This window comes from Sinocyclocheilus anshuiensis, unplaced genomic scaffold (genome assembly GCF_001515605.1).
Source record: "Sinocyclocheilus anshuiensis isolate Anshui unplaced genomic scaffold, SAMN03320099.WGS_v1.1 scaffold883, whole genome shotgun sequence".
NCBI lineage: Eukaryota > Metazoa > Chordata > Actinopteri > Cypriniformes > Cyprinidae > Sinocyclocheilus > Sinocyclocheilus anshuiensis.
In genome coordinates this window covers 812,894-840,382 of record NW_015547678.1, presented here as the reverse complement: position 1 = coordinate 840,382, position 27,489 = coordinate 812,894, and the positions used below count along the sequence as shown (strand labels likewise).

The 27,489-nt window shown below is 35.3% G+C and overlaps 1 protein-coding gene across 1 annotated transcript in view; it reads left to right on the top strand.

Annotated features, from left to right (window-relative positions):
* The window catches only part of LOC107703042 (rap1 GTPase-activating protein 1-like), a 57,241-nt gene that overhangs the window by 4,446 nt on the left and 25,306 nt on the right, over positions 1-27,489 (top strand). The window contains exons 2-4 of the mRNA XM_016505535.1: positions 13,366-13,459; positions 25,255-25,290; positions 27,436-27,483. Coding sequence (XP_016361021.1) covers positions 13,366-13,459; positions 25,255-25,290; positions 27,436-27,483 — 178 coding nt within the window. The remainder of the gene's footprint in view (positions 1-13,365; positions 13,460-25,254; positions 25,291-27,435; positions 27,484-27,489) is intronic.

The following is a 27,489-nucleotide window of genomic DNA, read 5'->3' as shown; positions in this document are numbered from 1 at the left end:
TTGCTAAAATTCTAGAAAGATATAGAGAGATATATCCACACCACCCTTTTTTGCTTTTTCAGCTGACGCTGAGATCTCTATAGAGGAATAGTTGAAGAAATGATGATGGCCTGGGCCTCGGGGAAAGCAGCTATCAGTGTGGATATCAGCACTCATAAAAAATATTAGACCCGAACATGCTGTGATGTACAAGTTCCCCCTCCTCAAACTGAAGCTGCCCATTTGGGTTTATTCCATCAAAATACCTTCAGGGCCAGAGGCACCATGCATGGGGTGTTCTGATGGCAGAGACATGGGGAGATGAGAGGCATGTCAGATTGATGTGCCACGCATCAAAGCTCAGTCCAAGCTCACTTCTGGAGGTTCTGGCAGGCAGACACTCATCTGACCCATTACAGACTCAGGCAGCTAGTGGAGGGCATTAGCTGTACCCACAGAAAAAGCCAGTTGTGGTGGTCACGTTTGGACCACTAAGATGAAAAAAATTAATTTGAATTTCTGATTTTTTAATGTAAATTTGCTATAATGAGTGCTGGGGTTTCTTAAAAGAACTTATGGTAATATATACAGCATTATGGTATATTTTTCTAAAAAATGCATGTACTATATATCCTTTTTACACACAGTCACTCACATATAAAATTTTAAATATTTTTTAAATACAAAAATATAAATGAAATATAAATGCAAAAGTCATAGTTAATTGTTTGTAAATGGTGAGAATTGGACCATAAAATAAAGTGTGACCAATTTCTTAAAAATATTTTTTTTTTTTTTCAGTGCAAAAACAGGAATAAAATTATATTATAAAAAAATATTATATTATAGTGAGTGCTGGGGTTTCTTAAAAGAATGTATGATACTATATATATCTATATTGCATTATGGTTATATTTTTATGAAATACAAGTCTATTTTTCTGTGTATTTTACACACATTCACATACTTGCATGTAAAATTTATTAGTTTTTTTTTAAACAAAAAATATTCTATAGCGAGATACATTTTTTTAATGTATAACAATTATTTTAAAAATTATAATAAAATAATAATAAAAATATTTTAATATATAACAATTATTCCGAAAAATATCAATATTTTTCTACAATATATTTGATATTTGTGGGACATGGATAAAGGTCCCACAAAACTGCTCGGATCCCCAGGATGCTGTTGCTGCTTCTGGCCTTGGTAGGTTGAGGAATGTCAGTGTCAATAGCATTTAATATCAGAGCAGCAACCTGCGCTCGCCTCAGACACCCTTCTTACTGTCATCCTCTGGGGCCTTTCTTACATTTTTTGCTGTTACAGGAACCGTCTGCAGTAACCTGATAGGTTTGTACTTTTTCTAGTTTTCTTTTGAATAGGCCTGCTTAGAGTAGATTTAAAGACAGTTTGCATCAAAAGAGATGTTTGCAGAATTCAGAATTTAAATCTCTGAATAAGTTACATACATCTTTTTTTTAAATAGTTGTTGTCAACATGAAGGAATTAGCAGTTAATCTCAGATGCTGCTGCTTGAGTTTTTAGCAAGGCCAGCTGGGGGCAGGTGATGTATAGCTGTTCCCCATCTGTGTCCTCCTGGGGTGGGTCATTTGGGTTCTCATACGCTGAGCCAGGGAGAGAAGGGGAGACTTTAATTGCTGTAAATGGTGGTTTGGGTTCATGGGTTCATCAGACACCTCATTCGCTCTCTCTCTCTCTCTCCCCAGCTGTGAGAAGCTCCGAGTCATGGTACATGCTCTGGAGTTCACATTCTCTTTTTGCAAAAACAAAGATATTAATAACTGCTCAGTAGAGACAGTGGTCTGTTTAGTAATTATGTGAATGGTTTAACCCAGTGGCTCTCAACTGGTGGTTCATCAGGGGAAACAATGATGAATTTAAGTCAGAAAATGCAATATAATTATGCACAGTTAGGATATTTGCAAAACTTTATGGGTATTTTAGAGCGAATTCATGTGTCACATGATGGACCTATAAATTAGACGCCATGGATAGGTTGTATGAAATGCCCTCATCCTCAAAAACCATGAACCGAACTACACAAAGAAATTATGAGTCAGACTACATTTAAATCACATGCAGCAAGGATGAACAAGGAGACGGTTTGTTTTGTTCTGTGAATTATTGGGGAATTATTGGAGCACGAAACTTGCAATTCAGCAGACATTTAGAAACATAAAATATATATGTAATTTAAAAAATGTGTGTGTGTGTGTGTGTGTGTGTGTGTGTGTGTGTGTGTATACTGTATATAAACATATTTATTTAAAATAATTAAATATATTAAAATAGAAAGCAGTCATTTTAAATTGTAATAATATTACCGTGTTTTCCACTTGCCGTCCATATAATTTCATGATCTTGAAGCAAAACCACTTGAGAAAAACCCATCTCGCCTCATTTGTGTGAATTATCCTGAAGCAGTACAGGAGATCAAATAGAATAGGTAAAGGACATACTGCCTTTTCATTCCTTTATCGTAAATCCTAAGCTTGTCTTGCTGTAGAGGTTCCTCAGTGGATTGTAAGTGAATAGATGTGATTGATGTCTCCATGTTGCTTTGGGGGGATTAACAACATACAGTAGGCTTATATATACTAGCCACTTTGTTAAAGGAAAATCAATGTTTATAGATAATGAAGTGCATGGGCTGGCTGCACCTGCTCATTTGGTGGGTGGAGTCCAGCATAAATAGGTGTCGTCTTCCCAAAGGGCGTTTCCATGTCAATGGGACCTTTAAATCTTGTGTGTTTCTAGAGGTTGTTTCCTGGTCACACAGCATCAGGCCTTCATGAGTTACATCATTCTGCCCCTGAGAGGATGAAAACATGTCACTGCATCATGTGATGCACTTGTCATCTGGCCCCTCTCGACCACACATTACATTACTAGACCACAGTTTATATTATGGCTAAAAATTAAAACCCATCATCGGACTTATCCAACAGCCGGATCATGCAAATTGTATAGAGGTGAGATGAGTTGCCTCTGTGGGGAATGGGGATGTTTTTTTTTTTAAAGCTAACCACCCACACAGGAGATGAGGTCAGTGGCAGCAGTTGTGATGCTGTTGTGTAAATGTTTTGAACATGACTCAGTTTGGCTTCGATGGAGCTAGAGCTGATCTGAGTAATGTTTTCTTCACAAATGCATATGGGAACTGTGGAGGGGGAAGTGATAGAGAGCAGGGGGTCTGCTGAGGTTATGCTGCATGAATTTGTCCTAAAATATATGCAGATGAGTTTTGTGGCTAAGGTGATGTGATATTTGTTCTGGGCTTTATTTTTGTTTTGTTTATTGTTTTGTTTCCTTTTTTGCTTTTGTTTTGTAGCTCAGGGTTTTGTTTTGTTTTGTTCAGGGCTTTAGTTTTGTTTCTATTTTGTTAATTTAAGCTTTAAGTCTGTGACAGTTCAGTATACCCTTACGAAAAATAAGTTTATTCAAGTGTGCTATTAGTATACTTCTTTTAAACTAAAAAATAGGAAAGTATACTTGTAGTCTACTTTTTATGTTTTTACTGTATTTTTGATCACATAAATGCAGTCTTGGTAGATATTTCTTTTTTAAAAAAACATAAAGAATATTGCACATTCATAAGTTTGTGATTGGTACTTTTGCAACTGTGTGTATGAGGTCTAAGGTCTCCTGCAGCTGGTCTGAAGCCAAAGATATAGCGCAAGCAGCTGGCGTATATGTGCACATGAGAGGGACGGCTACTGATCTACTCCACTGAGCCAGATTTAGATTTTAAAGAGATGGTTCACTAAAAAAGGGAATTCTGTTGTCATTACTTTACTCTCATGTGCCCCAAACCACATTTCTTTTCCCTTTGTAAAGCACAAAAGGAGATGCTTGACACATGAAAACACTGAAAATAAATATAGATATTCACTTAAAATCTTGCATACGTTACATTTTTGGTCTGATTTCAGTGATGGATTGAACAGGAGCATACAAATTTAATATTTTTTAATTTAATTTATTTTTATTAATATTTTTTATCTGTTTTGGTCTGTCGTTGTGTGCAAAAGAGCAGCATGAACCATCTGCAAAACTTTTTGTATTCCAAAAACTGGTATGAATCAACATAAAGGTGAGAAGATTTTGTTGAATTTCAATTTCTGAGTGAACTGTTATATAAAGCGGTGCAGTGTGTGTTCGTATGGGATCGTAGATGGCACCAAATTATTTTCATTTCAACACAAGGTTTAATTTGGTGTGACTATCGCCCACTTGGAAACGTCCCATACGGTTGCACCTAGCAACACGATCAAAATAAAAAGCATAATGTCTCCCACCTGATGAAGTCACGATCTTCAAACCAGACTTATGACATGCATTTCAACATTTCTATGATGCAGAACAGGAGAATGACTGGGCTTATCACCAATCGAGAAATAACATGACTCTACATGCTGTAATTGCACAGCAAATAGATATTTTAGATAGGTACCCTTACGAAAAAGAAGTTTATTCAAGTGTGCTATTAGTATACTTCTTTTAAACTAAAAAATAGGAAAGTATACTTGTAGTCTACTTTTTATATACTTCTCAGAAAATGGGCTTTATGTAATTCTCAGAAATATACTTAAAATTACATTTAAGTATACTTGACTTATAACCTACTTAGAAAAAGTCTAAATATATTTGAGCTATACTTGTGTTCCTACAATCCGTGTTTTCATTGTTATACTGTAGGGGGCGCTAGTACACATTTTCTGTACAGAATTTCCAAAAAACACAAGTGAAGAAGAAACTGAAACAACAGATGCTTCTACATGTAATCCAACACGATCATCAGACATAAAACAGCATCAAAACTGTGTAAAGTTGATGTAATGTCGACCAATGAAGAGGTAATAATGACTGTCAAGCTTTGGGGTGTTGATCGACTCTATCTACGTTTTGATTATCATTCTGAATCCAATTCATAGTCTTTTTTTCAGCTTTTTGTTCAAAATGTTGTTTATTTATTTTTTTATTATTATTTATGAAACTTACCCACATTCAAGTGTTTAAAAAAGAATTCATGAAGCTAGAATAAAATGCTTTTGTTTACAAGCAGATACCCTGTTCTTTCTTTTGGTGTTTTGTATGTTCAGATATTTATATAACAAAATATATACAAATTAATACCTAAATAGGGACATAGTAGTATACTTAAAGTATGATGGTAAGTTCACTTAAAGAAAACTTATGAGTATACTTGCAGTATAAAACTACTAAACTAGTAGTTTACTGAGACTATACTTCAAAGTGTACTAAAAATGCTACTACAAGTATTTAATTAGAAAGCTATCAGTATTCATATAAGTTCACGTTTAGTATAGTTGCAGTACAAGCTAAAAAATATTGTTGTAAGTTTACTACTGTTATACTTAAAGTATACTTAAAAGTATACTTTTATATACTAGAAAGTGGGCCAATTTAGTCCCAAGGAATATTGAAATAGTACACTTATAAGTATACTACTAGTACACTGATATTTGTATACTTGCTACATAAAGTATACTTAAAAATATACTTGAACTTTACTTAAGTATACTTAATAAAATAAACTTGAAGTATACTACTTTTTGGTAAGGGTAAACAGGCATTGGCTTGAAAATAAGGACAGTGTGCAAAACTGATTTGTTTTTAATGTTCATATCTGAGATTGGTAGTTCTTTGCGATTTCGACAAAATTCAGTTGTTCAGAGCTTTATTTTTGTTTCATTTATTGTTTTGTTTCCCTTTTTGCTTTTGTTTTGTAGTTCAGGATGTTTTGTTTTGTTCAGGGCTTTAGTTTCGTTTCTGTTTTGTTCATTTAAGCTTTAAGCCTATGACAGTTCAGCTAAAATAGTTCAGTATAAACAGACATTGGCTTATAAATAAAGACACTGTGCAAAACTGATTTGTTTTTAATGTTCAATCCATTATATCTGATACGTGCGATTATTACAAGTAGTTAACAGTTGTTCGGAGCTTTATTTTTGTTTTGTTGTTCAGGGGTTTAGTTTAGTTTAGTTTAGTTTTGTTGATCAGGGCTTTATTTTATAAGCAGACTTTGGCTTGAAAATGAGGACACAGTGTGCAAACCTGATTTATTTATTAATTTCAATCCATTCTAACTGATGCTTCAAAGATTACAAGTAGTTTGTGAAGTTTGGACGAAACTATGACAAAATCTATGTCAGAAACATAAGTAACATTCTGTTGGTGATGTATCTGCAAAATTTACAACAACAATGTTTGCAAAGCATAAAAATCAAGACTGTAATCAATGATGTACATTGTACAATGTAGTGACACTGCAGCCAAAATTACTATCCTGAAACTCTCTCACTCTTGCTTTTTTATGTCAAATGAGAGAAAGAGAGGAGCAGAGCTAACTCCTTCGAGATTTTCCTCCTCCCCTGTGCTTAAGTTGGGGTTGTCACATTATTATTCATATATTCTAAGGCATTTTGGATTATCATTTGAATAGATTAATATTCTTGGAGTATGCAGGCATGCATTTGAGGAGGAAGAGTCTTTAGTAAGCCTTTATTAGTCAGAACGGCACAATGTATTAGTAATGCTGCTGTAAGAGTTTGCCACATTCAAATGCACCTAAAAGCTCACCTACACACTAAACCAAGTATCGTTTTGAGATCTTGTGGTGTATGTGATTCACTTTACAATTTTAATGTGCCAAAAATGTCTTTAGTCTGAGTCACTCTGCTTTTGTGGTTTTGTCTTTGTTTCCCTAAAGACAGATACTGAGACAGGAACAGGATCTATTTTATGGCAGAAAAACAGCTTTTTCTCTGAGGCTGTTGTCTAGACTTACTAACTGATCTCTGTTTTAAGATCATTTTTTGTGCTGTTCTCCACCTCTCGGAGGACAGATGTAGATGCGGAACACCTGCGAGGCTCAATGGCCATCATTAGAAGAGGTTTAAGTTATCAGGGAGAGTTAGAGATCAGATATGAGCATGACAGCTTTTGGGCAGTTTGAAAGACAACACTCAGTGTGGGATGGCACATTTAACCTGGGTGTGGATTAGGAGGGAAAAATGCAATAGATTTAGACTTTTTTTTTTTATTCTTTGTGAAATACACAGAGCAGTCAGATGAGGTCTCGTAAAGTAAGATGCCTTTCCATAAAAAGCATTGGACGTTAAAATATAGGATGTGGAATGTCCCAAAGAGCAATACTCTGACAGAAAATTACATTAGGTAAGGAATATCATTTACATGCTTTCCTTTTCTATTTTTCAATAAAATATTAATTAAATAAATCTCTGAAATTAGATGTCTTACAATGAAATAACTTGAATAATTATTTAACATTTTTTGATAGAAAGACTGTTTTTGATTTATATGTTGTATTTTTATCTGCCATCTTTAACATCTTATTCATATTCTAATAAAAGCTCTTCCAGTTTAATGTGATCTTCTTTATTCTCTGAATGGGAAGTTGTACATGAGCTGTGTGTTTTCAGCTTTCCAAGGCCAGCAGATTATGCTCACTGATTACTACAAAACACGTCTCTCAGAGGGGTAGAAGATTTCCTTCTAATCCTGCATTATCTCTTTGAGTTATGCTGTGGACAGCAGTATTTTGCTGTCATATGGTACACATGAGTTGTGTTTGCAGACGTCTGATGCAGTGAGGTGCTGTCTGTGTGTTAAGCTGAGCATATTTGACTCAGTTACTTGTTACGTATTTGTAGGAGCATCTTAAAGAAAATGGGTATTCAGTTCAGCCTCATGTTGTTCTAAGCCTGTATGATTTTCTTTTTTCTGTGGAACATAAAAGATTTTTTTTTTTTTAAATATTTCGTGGCCACTCTTGTAAATATAATGAAACTCAATAAGGGTTTTGGCTGTCATAAAAAAAATATGTAGAAAAAAAAAGGGGTATCATAATGTATTTCAAGCATCTTGTGTGTGCTGTATTTCAAGTTTTCCAAGTGCTCTTTAGTGGGTTTATCTCTGTGAATAAATCATTATTTTTAGTCAAATATGATTTTTTTGGAGACAAATCATTCTTTTAAGGTAGATCTTTTCAATGGATCAAATCATCTAGCTCATAATTGGAATATAGCACATTATTGGACAGTTTTTATGATATATAACTATGGCATTATTTATAATTTATTATATCAGTCTAATTCAAAATTTATGCAGGCCTATAATTTGCTGAGTAGGCTACCAAATCAGGATATTCAACTGATATCTGAAGGATCAGGTGACACTCAGGACTAAAGACTGAAAACCGCTGAAAATTCAGCTTAGCCATCATAGGAGTAAATTACATTTTTTAAATATATTAAAATAGGAAACAGTTCTTTAGATTGATGTTTTTTCTGTATTTTTCAAAAGCAGCCTTGGTGAGCATAAGAGTCTTCTTTCAAAAACATTAAAAAAATATCAATTATTTCATAGCCTATTTTAGATTCACACATTACATTATACGTGCATTATCTTTTTTTGTGTGTTGCATGGAAGAAAGGATTTAAGTGAATAAATTATTAAGAATTTCCCTTTAATTGTTCTATCTGTGGACCATGTGTGCCGTCACCCCTCTGATGTGACAAGTGGGACACTCTGTCAAGATACTTCCCATATTTAACTTCCATATTGTATTTATAAGTAAATTACCACTGTTTCCATGGTTTCCCATTCATTCATCTAATCCACTTCCTTTACATTAAGTGCTTTTAATAGATCCTTAACTTAAGAGAAACAAGCTCTTGAATACATAAACGCCCTGGAGGCTCAAGAGCGGATGTCAGGAACAGACAAAGAGAAATTTGTTTAAAAAATCATGTAAAGATAGGATTACAGTTTTAAAATGGGATATAGGACATCATTTGTTAGTGAACTGGTTGCCTGAGCAACAGTCTGTGATGGGGAGGTGTGCGTTTAATTAAGGCAAAGCACGATGAATGCAAATTACAGCCCCATCAGACAGCTCAGATGGACAGCCCTCAGTGTTTGAGCGAGCGGGGGAGGGGACGGGACGGGTGCGTAAGAGCGCAAACGGGGAGGGTAAGAGACACATAAAGAAAGAAGAGAGAGGAAAAGAGCAGTAGAGTAAGAGCAAGCGAGCGATACAGACAATAAATGAAGTGATAGTGGGAGGATTAATGCTCCTAGCAGGTGTGCGACTGACTTGAGAGGCTCACAGCTGCAAGACGAGAGAGGAGATCCTACGTCCGTCCACACGCAGTGAGTAATAGCACTGTATACGTGTACAGGAATATGAAGTGTGACAGTTGTAAGGGGTTTGGTGGGTCTGGCATACGGCGTGAGATTGGTGGGACGGCCAGAGCATCTGGAAGGTGTGCGGCGCATGAACGGTGACATAGAATATGCTTTTAGAGATGAGCAGATTGGCAGAGTCTTCATTAACACATATAGAGGGATGCTGGGAAAGACAGCAATGAGTGCGTTTGCGAGCATAAATGACGTTCGTTCACGTTAACTTCTTAACGGGTGACCTACCAATCTTTAGTCGTGCTCCGAGCTTCAGCGCTCAGGAATTGGCTTGTGAGCTTTTAGTGCTTTGTACTTTTCTCCAGCACCACATTTGAGACTGTAGTTCATATTTCATTAGTTTCTCCTCCTTGTTTGTGCATTTCATCCTGCATCTGCTGTGGTTACTCAAACTCGCTGAAGACAGAGGTGGGATGCTAATGAAACATTGCTGCGTGGCAGAACCCCAGGAGTGAATGGTTTACTTAATTTCACATGGAACTGCACTCTTCTCAATCTCAGACTTTAAATATCTGATTTACTCTCAATCGAACTTCGCTCAAGAGGAAAGCAGGGGAGAGGCTGGGGTTTCATTTGAGTCTTTAGATATTAGCAGCCGAGAGGAAAATGATTTCATGTCTTCATTAAATCGACAATTCAGATGTTTAATAATTCAGGTGTTTAATAAGATACAAATTATAGATGGAGAGATGTGTATTATGAATTCATCTGCCTGGAGTTTTTTTCATTAATGCCTTGAATATGGATATTTTTCTTACAAAAACTCATCGATTCGCTACAGAAGGCCTTTGTTCACCTCCCGGAGCCGTGTGAGACACTTTTTTTTATGGATTGTTCTTTTGGACTGAATCAATGCAACACCCGCTGAGTGGCATTAAACAACTTGAAAGATCAAAGACAATTTTTAATATAACTCAGACTGGATTCGTCTGAAAGAAGAAAGTCATATACACCTAGGATGCCTCGGGGGTGAGTAAAACGCAGCCTAATTTTCATTTTTGGGTGAACTAACCCTTTAACTTGATGCTCTTGTGTAAGACTGATGCACCACTATTAAAATTTGTGGTCATACCATTAAACATAATTATATACAATTACGATTCTTAATTAAAATAATGATTAAAAATTGATGTCATTTTCATGGTCTGTATTTAAATGTGATACTGTTTTGTCTAAATAGAAAAAAAAATACTAAAAGCTTAATTTTAAATAAAGAAAATAAATTTTTTATTGAATAAGTGAATTTATGCATCAACTATAGTATGACTATAGTATACTAACTTGATGTATATTATGAAAAATGGACATTCATTTTTAAAATTGGCAAAAGATATATTTAGCATTTTTTAATTATAACTTTTTAAAAGATGAATTTTAAGTGAGTGTTATTAATGGAAAAGGTATATATATATACAGTATATATATATATAACACTTATAAACACTTCTACTGTTGGTCAATAACCAAGTAAACTTTCTTACACTGAACTGCATCAATAAGAAAATTCATAATTTAATCTTTGGCACTAATACAATAGTAACCATTTCTCCGTGATGTAATGTTTATCAAGACTTTTGAATTTCAAAACAGGTTGTGTTTGAGCATTAATAACGATTTATATAATGTTATGCATAATTTCATGGCTGTACTCAAGTAGTGTAGATTCATAGGGCTGTGATGCCTGCAGACTTCAGTGAGGATTTTGTCTGTTTGGTGCATGGAATTGGTTTCTGGGCTGCTCAGCTGTAGGGAGTGAAATAATGATCCCGGTTGTGAATGCAGAGCGTTCCCTCAGCAGTCCGGTGGGAATTTCTTGCCTGTGTGGGAATAAAATTAGTACATAGGAATTCTAATCACTCTGTAATAAACCAACCAGGTCTATGTGTCAGTTTAACGGTACAGTAAGTTACCACTACATTACAGTAATTCACCACCACATGCTGAGCCTACAATATTCAAATTTTATAGCTAAAGTGGGATATGCACTTCCAAGATCCTTTCATTGAAGTTAATTTAAAGGATGCTCAGTTAACGGAGGATGGTTTAATTAAGGATATCAGCACAGTAGAGCTTTCTGAGGATGTTCATCGTTTATAGAGCTTTTCTGTTATCATTAGTTTTAGAGCTGAGCTGCGGTTCATTTAAGGTCTGTGTTCCAGCACTGCCGATCACTCCCGCATTACATCACATCCATTATCCACAGCAGAAATCTACGCCACAAGACATCTCTGGATCAGTTAAAGGCAAAAGTTCACATGAACACCCATATATGGGTTTTAGGGCAATCTGGAGGTTAATTTAAAACAAGCCTCAAATGATGGTTTGCGGTAATGCATTAATGTGAACGCTAAAAGCCAAATGGCCATGTCTTAAAAATCTCATTTACCTTTAAAGTAGCTGTCTGGATTTGATGGATGGTGTTAGAATATGCAAGCAAAGGGGCGGCTGCTGTAGGTTTATTTCCCACAGCAACCCGTAATAGGCATCAATGAAACTGACATGAGAACTACTGAGAAGTACAAACCAGAAAGTTGCCTCTTTGTTTGAGAGATTCATCACAGGTCTCCTTTTAACCTTCTCTTACAAACTGCAGAGATTTCATCGGTGCACATTTGTAATAGTTCTCAACATTAATAACCCCTCCTTGATGTCAGAAAGAAGGATTTTCCCAGATATGGATCTTCAGACAAGTCTTTTTGCCAAAAGCAATACAAGCACCTAACAGGTCCTGAAGGGCAAATTCAGTCAAGAGTTACAACCACCTTTTTACCAGATACTAAATGCACTGAAACACTGCTGCACTGTGTTAAAATAGAAAAAAAGTGTGTATTGAAATGTTAGAAACATATTTGCTTGGTACATTTAATTGTATTTTTTATTTAATTTTTAATTGTAATTTTTTTATTTTATTTTAACACATTTTATTGACCACAAAGATTGTGAATTGCACTGTGCAAATTGAATTCAGCGCTATTTTTATGTGCACATTTGCTCTATTACCTGATTTGCATAAAATCCCTTAGTGGTGCTGTACTATAGGTATTCTTATTCAAATCCCTGTTTAATCTTTTTAGTAATTTTTTGGTGCAAGTGCAGCATCTGTTTTGTTAGTGTGTTAGCATACAGTTTCCTTTAATTGTACTCATTATTTTATATACATATCCATTTCCTAAATTACCATGGAGGATTTGTGTCGCAGCAATCACCGTTATCTTGGTGGAGTTTCTGTCAGGATACATTTTTATGAAGACATTTAGGAAAGAATAAATTCACCAGTTGTCTGATTATGGAGCATCCAGGGTCATTCTTTAGCTCACTTACATCGCCCTGAACCGTATTTAGCCTGCAATGTAATACAATCTGTTTCTCCTCAGCTAAAGTATAATGGGAAATCTAATCATGGCCTCATGTCAAAACAATAGGAGTCTGAGAAAAAATTTATTATACCAGCCCCCGCATATTGCACATCACCTCTTCAACTCCATTGAGCTTTGCACAGACGGAGAAACCTGCTAATCTAAATGCAAAGCCTACTCGGAGGTGATACAATTGTCATTACTCAGGCTATCACAATGCTAAAGCTTCCCCTGCTGTGACCCCATGGCCTTTGACCATTTAGAGCAGTGGTTGTCATTTGCTTTTGGACATCAAGGACACATTATACATCAAGTAGTAACAAAATGTCCTTAAACTCAAAAATATATTATTATATATATTTATAATATATTATATTATATTTATTATATTATATTATTATTAATTAATTTGTGCCAAATGATCATAGAAAATATATAAAGCATTTTTCTTCCCTATATTACATTACATTATGTTTGGCTATAGAGGAAGCATTTTCCTCCCTTTAAAAAGTTAATACGCCTGTTTTTGTTTTTTGTTTTTTTTAGGCCTGAATAAGTAACTTTAATTTAATGTGATTTAATTATACAGAAAGTTACCAAGGTTAAAATTAAGGGAATTAATCATTGACAGACAGGCCACAAAGAATTAGCATTTTGCACTGTTTTCCCTGCTGTGACCCTTTTTAAGAAAAATGACGGGTGTGAATTTGTGTATGTGCACATGTACTGCTAGACTGAAGTGTGTCTCTCATTTCAGGAAACAGGATGGAGGAGAGCCCTGTATCTCTAACACACTAGATCCTTCACTGTTTCAGCCGTCACTGCCTCACACCGGCCCTGCGTTCCTCAAGGTACAGTATCACAAAACTCCCATCCTGCCAGTGCTTGACTTCTGCTTGCTGAGTCTGTCTCACCTCTTCTGACCCATCTGCCCCATTACTGTGAGCCCGTATACAACTAATACTGATTTGCATGAGGCCATTGTTTGGAGGCATGATGATTATGGACTTTTCTGTTTGTTATTAATACACATGATTGACATGCCATGCAGTTAAATGAGAGTGATGTAATTAAATGGCAGATGCTATTAATTAAGAAATGTCAGGCTGGTTTCTCAGTCACACCCCTTATTCCATGAGACAAACTAATGGCTGTCAAAATAGCATTGATTAGGAAAGGTCATTTATCCACTGACAGTGGCTTATAGCTCCGGGGATTTAGCAAACTGCTCTTGTGACCCTTAAAGGAACAGTTCTAACAAAATTAAATTTTTACTCACCCTTATGTTGTTTCAAACCTGAATATCATTGTACACAAAGGAGAGATTTTAAAGAATGTACTTTTTTTCATGCAATTACAATGATTGGGGGGCTTTCAATCTTGAAAAAAATGCAAAACACTATAAAAGTATTATATAGTGGTCCATAAAGCAGTAGTCCAAGTATTGTGAACCTATACAATAGCTTTGTGTGAGGAACAGACTGAACTTGAAGTCATAAGTGGACTGTTAAGCAACTGGATCATTGAGTCAGTGAGTGTAAATCATTTGGACTTGTTTTGTGAACTGGATCAACTGATTCAAATTAATTCATTACACTAACAACATTTTTAAAGGGGTCAAATGATGCGATTTCAAGTTTTCCTTTTTTCTTTGGAGTGTTACAAGCTGTTGGTGCATAGATAAGATCCCTAAAGTTGCAAAGACTAAAATCTCAAACCCAAAGAGATATTCTTTATAAAAGTTAAGACTCGTCCACGCCCTCCTAAAATGCCTTGTTTAAACACGCATCCACATGTCTACGTCACTGTGTGGTAAGATTAACATAACACCACCCAAATGTTCACGCAAAGAAAGAAGGCGTAACTTTTATTCTCGCTGTAGTATTGTTGCTGCCGCTGCCGCCATGTCGTGAAGGCGCTGTGTGTTTCGTTGTGAAAGCGAAACTACTTTGTTTGGCCTTCCAAAAGAGGACACAACTGGAAATCAGTGGTAAAGTTGTATTTACAACACTGTTCCAGAACAGTTCAACCCAAATATTCATGTGTGTGCAACGCATTTAACGGAGGACTGTTTCCTGAACCTACAATGCCGGCTTGTTCTGACTCACAACCTGTAAGTATGTTTCCATATTTAAAGGATATGCCACTGATGATTCAAACGCGAGTTTTGAGCAGTGTAGAGTAGTGCTTGTTGTTTGTCGTTTCTCCGATCACAAATGCAGACAAATGGTTTTATGTTTACGCGGCGCGATACGCAACGCAACGCGTAAAAAGACAATATAAGTCATTATAATCCGTAATTATGTCCCCACTGAATGCAACAAATGCCTCGTTTATAATGGGTTTAATGTTTTTGTCTTGTCGCGCCGGAAAATGGCATCACAGTATGGTAAGGGGCATAAGCATTACACCAAATACACAAAATAATGTTCTTTTTAGCAACGTCATATGACCCCTTTAATGAAAAACAAAAAAAGTGTATTTGTCAAAAATTCACCTTTGTTTAGTTAAAGAAATTCATAAAGGTTTGGAACGACATAAGGACAAGTAAATAATTACATTATTTTAATTTTTTAGTGAATCCCTTTAATTTTAATATCCAAATGCCTTTTCTGAGGTACATCAAACCCAACTTCTTTCATTACACAGACAGAGTTTGTAATCAGCTTCTAAAATGCACCTTCGAGTGTTGAAGCTTCAGTGCTTGTGCTGATGAATTACGTAGCCAAACTCATGCATGAATTTTAACTGCATGGTTGAACTTTGGCTGATAGAAAGCTAAAATCTCTTTTTAGTTTTTTTTTCTTTTCATACTGAGCTGCACAAATCAAATTTATTTCATTTTAATATTTGCTGATCCACAGATCATCTAACACTCTCAACAGTCCTAAGAGAGTGAATACAAGGGCCCTTTAAAGGGGTCATATGATGCTATTTTAAAGATAATTATTTGGTGTATTTGGTGTAACAGAATATGTTGACATCCTTTAATGTTCAAAAAACACATTATTTTCCCTCCTTCCGACAAGCACAGTCTGCTCTGATTGGCCAGCTGACCCAGTGCATTGTGATTGGCCGAACACCACACGCATGCGTCGGAAATTTAACGCCCCTTTCCATAATCGCGAGCTTCGGCTTTCCAACATAAATGTAAAGCCAGTACATAATGTCCTTAGTTTTACCATCAGTTCAAGCCCGAAAGGGGAACAGAGTTGCGTGACAGACACAGTGATGATGCTCGTATATGTATTTGCAGTACACAAGCCGCGATTAAAGGGTTACTCCACCCCAAAATGAAAATGTTGTCATTAATCACTTACCCCCATGTCGTTCCAAACCAGTAAAAGCTTAGTTCGTCTTCGGAACACAATTTATTGTCTTTATTGCCGCATCACTGTGAGGTGACCCTGTCTCTCTCTCACGCACACGCACGACGCGATACTCTACACGGCGCAAAACTCCGCATTTGAACAGTCAATAGCAAATCCTTAAACTATTAAGAAAACATACTTACAGTAGCTGATTCAGAATAAGTGCCAGATTGTCATAGCAAAGTCGGAATTGACCCATTTTTTTAGAAATAGCCTTTGCACAGCCAGCCTTGTAGGCTACTCTCCTAGGTTCACAGAACTGTCATCCATAAAATGCGTTGCACAAATTAGAACATCTGGGTTGTGCTGTTCTGTTGTAAATAAATCTTAACCAATGATTCCTCATTACATCTACTTTCGGAAGGCCAAACACACAGCGTCTCCCTGACATGGTTGCATCAACACTACTGTGGTTCCTGAAGCCACGCCTTCTTTCTTTGCATGAACATTTGGGCGGCATTACGCAAATATTTCCACATCGTGACGTAGAGATGTGGGGGCGTGTTTGAATGAGGCGTTTTAGCCCGGTCTGGATCAGCCTTCTCTTTTAGATAGAATAAATCCTTTTGTGGGAGACTTTGAGCTTTGTAACTCTGCAGATCTTATACATGCACAAATAGCTACATAACACACTAAAGAAAAGGAAAAATAGAAATCACATCATATGACCCCTTTAAACCCCACTTTAAGTCAAATGTTATTAGTTTCATTGTTGAGCCGTATTTTGTTTGTAATTGTTTGGCGATCTTGGCGATTGTGTCTGACAAAGTTAGATTTGAGGGTCAGGTTCCTCAAAGCGCAGGGCTAAAGAATAAGATCCTTTGTGTATTGTGTGTAAGTAGTTTGAGTGATCTCTGTGTGTGTGTAGGAGATTTTAGTGCTTTTAAACTCGGTGCGCTGAGCCTACGATTAAGAGGATAAAGTTTGGGTGATGTCAGAGAGCTTTAATGGCATCCACAATTCTGCAGCGTAGCTTATCTACAGCATAATGGAGGGTAATCTCACATGTATGAAATGGGAGAAAGAAAATTAATGGAAAAAGAAAAGAGAAGATGTATTTGGAGGTCATGGCATTAATTTTGAGTCTATCCTATGATAAAAGGAAAGGTTTTTGGAAAGGAAGCATCTTTCAGTGAATCCCATGTATTCCCATAGGCAATTCTATTGCTTGGTTCTTGTTTATGTTTAATTAAATGGCTACTTCACCCAAAAATGACACTTCTGTCGTCATTTACACATCCTCATGTTGCTCTAAACTTTTATGACTTTCCTCTGTGAAACATAAAAGGAAGGTACTTTTGAGGAATGTCTTTTTTTTTTTGTCCGTAACCTGAACTGTTTGGTTACCAACACTCTTCAAAATAGTTTGGACCAACATGAAGGTGTGTAAATTATGACAGAATTTTCATTTTTAGGTGAAATATCTCTTTAAGTATCAACTTTGCCTGATGTTTCTCCTGAAATTTGAGAAATAAAAATAGATACAGTACAAATTATGCCGTTGTCAACAGAGTGAAGGTTTAAAAAAACAAAATAAAATAATAATTATTATTATTATTATGTGGGTAATGGTCAGATAATTGCATATTTGGTTCTGAAAATTGTAGACTTTTGTATCTTCTGCAAATCCGAACAAAGCGATCTCTGAAGAAAGAGTCTTTTTTTAGGAGATTTACGCAAAAATCTATTTTTTCAATTGCACTCCATTTAATTTCATTGCTGTCTAGGAGAAGATTTTAAATTATACAGAGATCTCATTTGTCCTTCTTCTGTTGGTTATGGGTTTCATTTGTGATGGTTTGTCACTCTGTGGGTTTAGTATGTCATTATTTGTCACTTGTTTGTACTTATTCTGTTCATTTTTCACAATTCGTTAATAAAAAGTAACCCTAAAAAAGTGACTCTACGCATAAATAATATGTCGATAATTTTGCTATACAAGCTAAACAGATATCCACCAACAGACCTGTTTGTTCAACTTTATAGTTGCATTGCCAGAGCAGTTCTCTGCTGGATTGTGCTTTGAGCAGTTTGATGTCATTTACATTAGAGACTGCCAAGTCAGAGAGGATTTTAGTTTTACACGCTGTCTAATTCTGTGTGAGATGCCAGTCTTTTTTCCCCTCTGACGTACATGCTGCAGGCCTGAGACGCCCTTCTGTGAGCTGCTGTTGTTACAAGGCTGATGGGAATGTCTCCCCATTCTTTTTTCATTGTTTCGAAAGCACAAAAAAAATTATCCAAAGTTACGCACAGTAGCAACAATTGCCTGCAGTGTTAGCATGTGTTAGATCAACTGTAAAACAAGGAGCATATGGGGCTGCTTGCCTCCACATGACACTCCTCTGGAGAGAATGGGCACTAGCAACTTATAACTGAGAGGATGAGCAGCATCTGCAAAAATCTAAATGAAATAATATAAAAAACAATGCATTGTTACAATACAAACTCATGATATGTAAGTGCTCCAGTGCTCGTGAGGCTCTGACCTGTGTCACAATTCCCTCGCTCACTCCCCAATAATTTCCTGTTGCTGTCCTCTATCTGATCTCATAAAAATGTTGAAAAGCCCCAAAATATATATACTGTATAAAACATGATCCTATTCATACAGACCTGTGACACCAGTGAAGCATTGTTTTTGCTCTGGGCCTCGTGGCCATGAGGAGAGAGATGTACTGCTTTTTGCTGGTCTAATAGCAGCATCTTCTAAAGTTAGATTTGATTTAATTTGTGCTGAGCTGAGGAGGATCATGGATAGGATGGAGAGAGAGTGACTAGAGAATCACATGAAGGGGATCATTAATTAAGGATTGGCCTGATTTCACAGTGGAGATAATGCCTCTATCTATGTGTATCAGTCCAGTAAGCCCATCAGTATTTCTTTCTTTCTCTGAGCTTCATTAAAAAACAGGCGATTTTTCTCCACCTTTGTCTAACAAAGTGTTTATGATGTCCGTTTTGATTACACCCTACACTTTAGCCACATTTAAAAATACCTATATGTCATTACTTGCAGGCTAACTTCACTTTTCTGAGCCATTTTTGCCAGTGTTTTTTTTTTTTCACTAAATGGTCCCAAGATGATTGTTAGTGGATGTATGAAGTCATTTCCCCCTCATGTGAACAGTGTTTTATAACTAGAAAGTTTCCAGTGACTTTTTATCTTCATTTTCAATACTCAACTTCCTATTATTTTTTCTTTTGAAATGTGGCCTAAAACCTGTTTTGCCTGAAGTTTGTTTGTGCTGTCATTTTCTAAGAATAAATGCCATTGTTTTGATATTTTGTTATACAGTACTTGCAGTGATATTTGCTTAAACATACATATGTATGAAGTATCCAAATTGGGACACTTTTGTCTGATTATTTGTCGTTATATTAAGTAAATAAAAGTGGCATTTTTTGTTGTTGTTTGGCTAAGGCTGAAACAGAGATAACCATACAAGCTCTTTATCATTTCTTTTAAAATTTATTCACAATGTCTTTTTTAGACCAGTTAAATAGATTTGCTCATTTCTGCTGAGCCCTGGAGACATTTCCATTTCTAAATCCACTCGCTGGCTTAAAGCTTTATTAGAATAGACTGCCAGTTCTGTCTGGCAGGTTGGCATGAATCATAGATAACTATGAAAAAAAAGTTCCTCAGAATATTTTGGAAAAAAATCTTCTATTCACTTTTCTCTAGGCTCTCTAAGCACAGTCACAGTCCAGCCCAAATCTGCTGATTCATCTGTGTGCATAGCTCTAAAATTTTGCTATTGATTTATTTCTAGGTATATTTAAGCTATTTATTTCAGTCAATTTGATATGCAGAAAAAGATCATTACTGTTACTTGTTCACCTATTATACAATTATACAGTGAGGCTATTTATTTATTGACATTTGATTGCAGATTTGGCATTGATTACTGTATGTGTCATTGACTATTAGAAGGCTATTAGAGTAGGTAGAGTCGACTGGATGGTTTAGGAAGATTAGCTTACAACGTCAATGTGAACTAATTAATATTCATGAGCTTAGTCTTTTTTAGAACGTTGTTCCAAAGTACATGTTACTTTTAATAAGTCAGATGACTGATCAAACAAGGTTGTTACATTTTTAAATAGATATTTTAGTGTGTATTTGTATCAGTGATTCCTGTAATTGTTGTGAATTGCTTCTCAGAAGGAAGTAATGAAAGATCAGTGGGGAGGCTGAGCAGGCTCTGCTCGATTCTCCAAATGCAGTTGAAGTGTTGAAGGCCGAGTTGACACGGCTGGTTTAAACTGGACGTATCACTCTAATAATAATGTCAGTCAAATTAACAACAGACCTGTTTAAGCTGACATAATAAGAAGTCAGTCTTGCACCATAAATCTGTCTATCACCCATACATTTCTGACAATATTGAAAACTTTGGAAAATCACGTACGTGACAGCGTGTTTAATTAAGATTTTGTCCCAAGACTCAGGAGCCAAACTAAAGAATGGCCTCTGCATGCTGATCACCTATGTGTTACTTCACTTTAGCTAAAGTCATGTCTCACCTGACCTTAACTGTATATGAACTATTCTGAATTTTTTTGTTAGGTTAAATTGGCACAATTTTGTGCACAAAGAGATGCTATTTTTTCAAGCCTAATAAGCTGCCAACATAAGCAGCATTGTAAGGCATCATAGGTGCACTCCGAACTCAAATTGTGTTTCCAAATGTGTGTTGTCTTTTAAGATGCCCATTTTGGCCAAATCCGAAGGCAACATGTACTGTATGCTTTACAAAGAACACAATCCCAAAATGCACTGCAACAAGTTCAATGAAAATTCAAAATGTGGACTAGGCAAGACAACTGTATAAATGGCTAATACATATCTAATAAATATATATAAAAAAAGAACTGATATTTCATTCAGTAACTAAAAAAAATGCTTACAAACACAGTTTATTCACCAAAAATCACAGTATGAAAACTTGTAAATTAAAAAAATAGTAAACATTGCAAAAAGCAAACAAATTTGACTTTACAAAACCATTCTACAAAAATTACAATAGTTATATTATATTTTAATAAATATTTTAATATATTTTTAATTGTATTTAATATTTTTCTGTGAATGTACTATATAATAATAATAATTTTGATATTTTAACAATTAAAATTGTATTTTATGTTTGTGCTTTTGCAAACGTATCTTTACATTCCTTAATTAGGCTAATTATTTAACATTTCAGGTTCATTTTGAGCACAGGGTATGTATTCTACAAATGTAATTGTTGAAAGTGTAATCGTTTAGTTGATTAATAATTTTTTTTTCATTAAATAAATTATTATTTAATAAATTATTAAATTATTAATTAAATTGGGTGTAGTTTTACCCACATGGTGTCAAGTCAAGTCAAGTCAAGTTTATTTGTACAGCGTCAGATTTTTTCTAGATCCTGCATTAAATTGATATTTTGACCTCACTATTCGGGGAACAGACACAGTCTTTATAGATTGGACAACACAAATACTTCTATCATTTAAGCGGGTAGAACACAAGTCATCATGGTGTGGTTTAGATGTGTGTGTGGCGAAGTTCATGAACATTTAAAATTGTGTGCAAAACAATCCCAGACCCTGTCCTGGCCATGTTATATTCTACATACAAACAGTATTGCATTATCAATTGTTGATAATTGATTATAACAATGCTCTGCTCACACGTAGGACACCAATTTATGAATCATAACTTGCCAAATTGTCAACGGAGGTAAACATTTAATTTTCATCCACATTTGGCAGGTTGTCGGATGTTAATTTCAAACCCTGATTGTGATGTTGCACTAGGTTTTGAAACAGAGTTGATGAGTAAGTAAGACTCTGCTCAGGCTTGTCTGACTGAAAGAGAGCAGATCCAGACTCAGATCAGCTCTGTTTTATCCTGAACTTCTGCCAGTGAGAGAAAGAAAAAGTGCAAGACGGAGAGAAAGTTAATTCTGTTGGAATGCAACATCTCCTCCACAATTCACTCTGTTCCCCCGAGAGAGGAAAGACTCCAGAGCACCTGGAGTTAAAGGATCTTAATGCTTAAATACACAATTAGACTTCAGGTTACAGACATGCACGCACCTCCCAGAGTACACACAGCAGTCTAGTGCTGCCCTGCTAGAGTTTCTCACTTTATTGTCATGGAACCTGCTGCAGCACTCGGGGCTGGATGTTTCCTCTCACTTCTTAGGACAGAGGACTTTGTAGATTTGCAGCCTTCAGACAATATTTGGCTTTTTGACTTTTGAAGTTTTGGTTTTACTTTTTAAAAAATGGCTAAAAGTCTGTATGCGCAGCTCAACCCGCAGCAAGTGACAGTTGCTCACTGGAAAAGACCTGATACAGTAAGTATGTCAAATCTGCAGTCTTAACAGAAATATTGGATAAATTCTGGGAGGTAAATATCTGATTTTGTAGCAGTATTTGAGTTGAGTACACGTAAAAATAGATTTTTTTAATAGTTCTGTGCCGCAAAACATTGTTAAAACCAACAGCAATGAATTTCTATATATAAAAAGCAAATCTACTTATAATAAAAGATTATCATTAGTTTGAAGAGAGCAGGATATGTTTGATTTGCGCAAGTTCTGGCATCTAAGAATATATTTCATGCTTACCTGACACATTGTCATGTTCTTACAGCAAAATATCAAAGGCTTTCCTTTTCCTTGTACAGCGATTTTTTTAATGCAAGCAAGAAAAGAGAATATGGATTTTCTCCCATCACTGACAGAGCTGCTTTCAGTATAGACTGACATGCACTATAATTTTGCTGCAGATTCATTTTTTCAAGCTAATCACAGTCCGTCGTGTTCATTTACCTTTAGTTTTATCTCAAGATCAAAATAGTTCTTACATCCATACATTCGCTATTTGAGAGGCGAACAAAGATTAAACTCTTTTTTTGCAGTACAGGTTACTGTAACATATTTCTGTATTTTATCTTTTCATTATATTTACAGTATTTTTGTAATTCAATAGGTGTTCATCTGTGCATGTTTGTTTAGGGAGGATACTGGTTACTTTGAACCATAAAGTGCATATGGTTTGGAGTTTAGTAGTATTATTAAATTACTTTACGATCTGTTGTTTTGGTAAGTCATTTGGCTGAAGAGGCTTTTGATAATGTGTTTGTGTAACAGGACTATCAGTCTGACTCGTCTGACCTTGTGTCAGTGTTTTTTATCTGAAGTGATTCAGTTTCCCTGACGTTTGTTTTCCAGGCAGCAGTGTAAGTTATGTTTGCCGATGGTGGAGGACTCGCACAATGTGTTTAAACAATGTGCTACAGAACACAAAGTATTTGTTCAAGACTGTGAGAAATTCATCCAGTCTTCATTCTCCACACATCGAAGATAATTGTTTCCACTCTCGTTCACGTTGTATTTTGGATCAGTCCCAAAGGCTGGACAGAACTCTACTGTCTGTGTCTTGGAGGTTCTCCAGACTAGAATAAGTTCACTAGAGTAAACTGGAATCACATAACCTGTCAGTAGATAATAATATATGGTAATGTGTGTGGTAATAAATCAAGTGAATAATCAACAAAAGAAACAAAACAAATGTATTTAGAATATAGAAATTAAATATTACACTTGATCCTCAGATTAAAAAAAAAATTGCCTCGTGTTGTGAAGGCTGTGTCATATTGCTAATTGGCATATGAATACATGGGAAATTATTGCAAAGTACTTCAGCAGCCAATTATAACAATTATATCCAATTATAATTTTAGCCAATTGTAACCAACTTCATGGCTACAAAGACAGTCAGCTACAAGCATTTTATCCAAATATGAGTGCCGTTGATTAAGTTATCTCTGTACTTTTTCTGCATCTAAAAATGACATGCTGTCATCGGGCTAGAGAGGAAATGCCAGTTCCACCGTATCCTGCATGTTGGGCCAAAACTAACTTTGCCACCAGCCAATATTGAGTGTGCTTGGCATTATTAACTCATGGCTGGATCCAAAAACACTATTATGCCCCTAAAGTTGTGCTGATGTTAAAGTCAATTTTATGTGGGAAAACTGGTAGCAGTAAGGTCCTTTAGTTAATGTTAGTTAATGCATTATCCAACAATAACTAATATGTTACAATATTTATTAATCTTTGTTAATGTTAGTTATGAATAAATGCATATAAATGAGGAGATATAAATATAAATATATTTGATGGCAATATAAATGCATCATTCATTCATTCAATAAAAATACAACTGATCAGTGTTAGTTCATGTTTGTTCAGGTCCATAAAATAGCTAATATTAACAGATACTATGTTTAATTTTAATAATGTATTAGTACTATAAATGTTGAAATTTACACTCCAAACTTTCCAAAGGTGGCATAGAAGCACTTCTGAAGTGGTATTTATGTGTCTTTACAGACTGTTTAATCCTGCTTAGAAGAGGCATAAATGCATTTATACAGCAATCACAACTGTATATTTTGAGTTTTGATTTTTGATTTTGATTCTGGTTTTTATACAACATTGCGACTTTACACTGAATTTTAAGCAGGCACAGAGCAGCCTTAACTTGACACCTTAAGATTAATAAATGCTTTAGAAATAGTTTTCATTGTTAGTTCATGTTGATGTTGTTAACTAGTTGAGGTGTCTTTACACAGCTAAGTTAAGGCTGGTCTGTGCCTGCTTAAATTTCAGTGTGAAGATGCAATGCTGAATAAAAGCCAAGGTAAATTATGCCTGCTTTGTCTCACCTCAGCACCTAGTATGAAAGTATACAGTTGTAATTGCTGTGTAAATACATTTATGCTACCTCTGAGCCACATTAAGCAATCTGTGGACACACTATGTCACCTTTGCATTGTAAATTTGACAATGTTAACAAATGGAACATTATTGTAAAGTGTTACCGGAGTTAAGGCTGCTCTATGCCTGCTTAAAATTCTGTGTAAAGACTCAATGCTGCATAAAAGCTAGTCAAAATTTTGCTTTGACCCATCTCAGGCCCTAGTATTAAGGTGCAATTGCTGTGTAAATGCATTTGTGCCACTCCTGAGCAGCATTAAAGAAGCAGTCTGTGAATGTGGTCTGAATGCTTTAAATGACTGATTCCTGATGAAGTCTGAGTGATAAATGGGATATTTTCAGTAGGCAGCTGCAGTGAGATGTATCCTGCACTGCAGCGTGTCGACTGTGTTGTTGGCCACACCCCTCTCATATCATGGGAATGTAATCAGGGGTCAACTCTAAACTCATCTCATCTCATTCCATCTCATCTCCTCTCCTTTCTTCCAGACTACTGATTTATTTGAAATGATTGAGAAAATGCAGGTAATTTTTTTTTTTACTTTTCTCTTTTTCCTTCCCTCTGCCTTTCATCTTTGAAGTAGCATTAACCCTGAATCAGCTGTCCTAACTGGCTACATAGTTGCATTTGCATGTTTTTTGTTGTAGTTGAAGGTCAACACTGTAAATAATGAGGACATTTATTCATTAGAAACCACAAGAATGACCCCAAGGTCAGTCACTTACCCAACCACTGCTGCACACTATACTGTGTCTTACTTTAATGTACATGTAAAAACATGTTATTTTGTGATGTAGAATGTAGTTGCAAACAGTTTATAGAATTCATTGTTTATATGAATATGAAAAATATTTTTAATATAATTTTTAAACTATGACTATCTGGTTACATAATAGTTGCATTTTTTTGAGCAGTTATTGCAAATTAAACCTAATATTTATAGTCTTATGATCTAATTTGTAATTTAGATGTATTTATTCATTTTAAATGAAATGTTAAAAGCGTTAAATTAAAAATAAAGTGTTAAAATTAAAAATATAACTATATTTTGTTCTGGCACGGGTAAAATCTTGTTTCCAAGAAATTATATATATGTTATATATAATTATGTTATTACAGTTATGGCGAAAAATTTACATATTTATTCTCGTGCCCTGATTATCATAGTTCTGCAATTGCCAAATCTATAATGAGTACATGATTGAACTATAAAGAGAACAAATTCTCTGTTGTCTCTGGTGCTGAAATACAAGACGTTCCTGATGTTGGGTACACAGAGACATATTGATCTTAGTCATTTGATATTACTGCGGTTATCTCTAACTTCGAATGGACAGATGTCTATGCAGAAACTGTAATAAGTGCACTAAATGTACCATAATGCTTCGGAGAACAGCATGACATTGAAATTGGATTTGATTTATTGTTGGGTTGCAGCTGGAGGACATTGTACAGTAAATGAGAAGCTTAGCTAGATGTACAGGATGTTTTAAATAGCAAACGTGTTGGTATGTATATCACAGTTGGTCTGCCATAAAGATCCCTTGATGGAATGTGTCATCAGATAGATCAGATAGATCAGATAGATCAGACATTCAATCCCCACTGCATCTCAGTGCAGCATTTCAAATCTACAGCTGCTATCAGTAGAATCTGATGAAACTAGCTCATACAATATTTTCATATTCAACTGTACTGAACTGTATAGCGCTTCACTCTTTTGAGCCACTGAGATGGTTTCTTTTTTGATGTTCAGCACTTTAATGAAGTAAGTGGACAAAGGGTTTGATACTTGAAACTTTAAGATGTTATATTTTGTATAATGACTGTAAATAACCTTGTAAATATTTGAACGTCTTCTCCCTGCATGTTCAAAATTGCACTTTGATCTTGTGTTCCACTGTCTGCCATATTCTTAAAACCAGATTAAAGAGAATAAAAAGCAGTTCATTGTCTAAGACTAATCTAAAGGCTTTTTCTGTCTCTCAGTTTGTCTTTGTAAAATAATGTGCTCTTTTCTAATATTGTTTAAATGCATGTGAACTTTCTTTAATAAGATGTTATGGTCTTTCATAATCATTTTATGAATGTCCCATTACGCTGTTTAACTTTTCCCCCTGGCTATTGTCTGTTTTCCTTGCACTGACCTTTTTTATGAATTACATAATATTTTGTTGTAAATTATACTGAAATAATTTCTCAAAATTCATTGCTTTTTTTTTTTTAGAATACACCCTCTTTAAAAACAAATTAATGACATTAATTAGTATATTTTTATATTTGCTAAGATTGAGTTGTTTTGCTCACTGTGGGAAATACAATCTTCATTTTTATAGAAATGAAGAATACTTGCGTTAAAAAAATGAATAATTATTGTATTCATTTAAACACTGTCCAGCATTGTTTTTGAACATTTATGGTAGCCCCTGAATTAAGATGCGTAAATTATATTTCTAATATTATCCATCATGTGTCTCTCTCAAGATATATCATTTTAGAGAAATTTCCAGAATTCCTATAGTTTATAACTTCCATGTATTTTTTTAAAGGCATGAAAATATCATTAGCTTCCTCTTCCTCAGTAGATCTAACCTGTGTTATTTTTGCTTTCACACGTGGGCTGACAGGGCTGCTATAGGGCTGACAGATTCGCTCTTTTTATCTTTCAGAGCAACAGAATGGACGAGCAACGATGCACTCTTCCTCCTCCTCTCAAAGTACGT